We start from the raw sequence: 2,710 nt of genomic DNA, 5'->3' as shown, positions 1-2,710 counted from the left end.
ATATATATATATATATATATATATGTGGATACATTATATATGTAAACATACATATATAGTCATGTACAACATGATGGTAATTATCTAATTTTGTTTTAGGTATTTTACTTTAAGGTCGTATAAGCTGGCTGGAGAAACAATTATTAAACGAACGTGTTAGCCATACCAGTTGACAAACTCTAAACATAGCACCAATAATGAAAAACAACTAATTAATTTGAAATTTAGAGTTCAAATAAAACTCCCACTCTTCATTAGTTACATACTAATTAGTACAAATACGATCGAATGGTCCAATAATATTATAAAGATAAATTTTGCAATGTGTTAGAAGTACACCAAGATCAATTGAACCATATCGATATGTAGTATATCATCCCTATCGTCATATTTTCATGAGTAGCTTCTGGCCAATTCTGTACGAAGCATACGCATCAATTGAAGCACTCTTAGCCTGATCCTTATCAAGCTTCTTATTCAAAGTTTTGAAATCTCTAAGAAACCTCTTGTTGGGTTTCGAAACAGGAAGTTTCACCAACTCATAAGCAAGCGTTTTGAGGCCAGGTCTTCCGCCGAAGCTTAACGGGAAACGTCTCTTTGCCAGTGCTCGAAGATCAAACACCGTTTCGTTACAACAAACTCCATACTCGTTTTTTAGGGTCGAAACGAGCTCCTCAACCTCAATTCCCACGAACGTATTGTTAGAGTCGTTCAAGAAGCTCTTCAAAGATTGAGGAATATCGTTGTAATTCATGTGTGAGAGTTGGAGAATCAGACACTTGGTGTCCACGCAGAACTGCATGGTCGAGATATTGTGGCCTTTTGATGATGAGATAATATTCATGGGGTGAGGCTCCCATTTGCAGTTTAGCCCTATGATGTTATGTCTCTCCTGAAAAATTTTGACATTTTTCAATATCCAATATTCTATTATGGAAGCATCGTTTGTTACTGTTGATTCTATGGTTTCGCCGGAGAAAGGGACCAAGTATACGTCAACAACCATGTCAATTACTCTCTCTTTTCTTGCTCTTTCACCTTCCTTAGACCTTGAACATATACTATATTGGTCACTTGTGTTTATATATGAAAGTTATAATTACATGTCGATCCGACTACTAGAACATCTTAAGACGGTAGTAATTGATTACATAAGTTAATGAATCGTTTGTGGTATGTTCCGACAGCTAAGTGGGAATTAATACGAAATACAAAAGGGCCTATGCTTATTTACTTATTTATTTTTGAAAAGAGACCTAGACTTAAACGTCAACTTTCTTCATTTTACAACTCAAGTAACAATTCATGTTTTATTATTACAGTATTTTCTCTCACAAAAATTTAAATTTAACTTTTTTACTACAATATTTTTCTCTCACTTACGTACACAACTTAAGCCATTCGTTGTCAAAGTTGTAATATAGATATAGCAGGGAAGCAAGTGCCAATGGATTGAAGAATTCAAGGTTTATTAGCTGAATTTGTTTGAAAGGCAGTATTGTATTTTTTGCTAGCCACGTAATAAGTTCTCATGCACGTCCACAGCAATAAAACAGAGAAAAGGGACTTTTTCAGATATTGAATAAATTGATTTTGCCTTTCGTTTATTATTTGTTGTTGGGACGGGCATAACAGACTGAATTTGATGTTGATGCTTGGAAAACTCTGCAAAATCTGTTCTTCAGAAACTGGAGGCACCGGCCAAGGATTCCAAAACTTGGAACAATCGCAGGGGAAATGAATTTGTAAATTACACAGATATTGCCTAGGCAATTGCGTAGCCAGTTCACACGCTTTTGTGGTTTCAAAAGAAAATGAAAATCGGGCAACTGGATTACAACCCGAATATAAAAAGTGAAACAACATAAGGATTAAAACCGTAACCGCATGGTTGACGCAATTCGTGGAATTGTTAAGCGCTCCCGGACTAACCATGCTGAAACCTACTTACCAGGAAAGAAGCTTCCGCATTGAACATCCCAATATCCCATGAAGAAGTTCCTTACCTTGTTTCATAGTGGCATATAGTATAAACAAATTCCTCAAGATTTCCACAACTTGCAGCTCGGTGCCGCTGAATGCTCTAGACAATGCATAAAGATATGTGGAAGCTACATACGTGTGTGCGCGCGCACGTGTGCATATAATGATGTAGAGATACAAGCATTGCACTAGTCTCTAAGATGGTGTTTGAGAAATCGGGAAAGCAAAGAGTCGATAACTTTGAAATAACACAGAAACACAGTTCGAAACTTTGTTTCGCTTCTTTACAACAAAGAAGTTCAGAACAGGGCCTACACCAAACTGAAAAACAAGAGTCTGTTCTAACGAATTAATCTGCACCAATCTCTTCTTCTACATCCATAACCACAACACAACATACTTACCTAGATCTGAAGCTCCCTCTGCCTTATGTTTACTGACCCTGACCAGAATGGACCCTGAAAATTTTTTGAGCGAAATTTAAGCAGCCGCCAAGCAAGGGAAAAAATATACCCAAAAAGTGCCATTTTTAGTCAACCAAAAAGCCCCTATAATCTCAGAACCCCACTCTTTTACCCTTTAATAATGAGATATAGCAAAGTTTCTAAGAGTTCTAAAAGAATCATAACAAATTTCTGCATCTCAGAGCCCCAATAGCCTCCTTTTATAAATTGGCAGGCTCACCATGAACTTGGATGGGAGATGCACAATATGTCGGAAAAATTGA

At 36.7% G+C, this 2,710-nt stretch overlaps 1 protein-coding gene across 1 annotated transcript; it reads right to left on the bottom strand.

Annotated features, from left to right (window-relative positions):
* Positions 1–385: 385 nt before the first annotated feature.
* LOC21383996 lies at positions 386–1,006 on the bottom strand. The gene has a single exon (XM_010114931.1). It carries the CDS (start codon positions 1,004–1,006, stop codon positions 386–388), a length of 621 nt encoding a protein of 206 aa, XP_010113233.1.
* Positions 1,007–2,710: the final 1,704 nt, after the last annotated feature.

The sequence above is a fragment of the Morus notabilis genome, unplaced genomic scaffold (genome assembly GCF_000414095.1).
Source record: "Morus notabilis unplaced genomic scaffold, ASM41409v2 C11471227, whole genome shotgun sequence".
Lineage (NCBI taxonomy): Eukaryota > Viridiplantae > Streptophyta > Magnoliopsida > Rosales > Moraceae > Morus > Morus notabilis.
Note: the sequence above shows the minus strand (reverse complement) of the source record. Positions and strands in the feature narration are given on the sequence as shown.

Coding starts and splice junctions, on each gene's coding strand:
- LOC21383996 (XM_010114931.1), bottom strand. CDS start 1,006: ATGGTTGTTGACGTATACTTGGTCCCTTTCTCCGGCGAAACCATAGAA.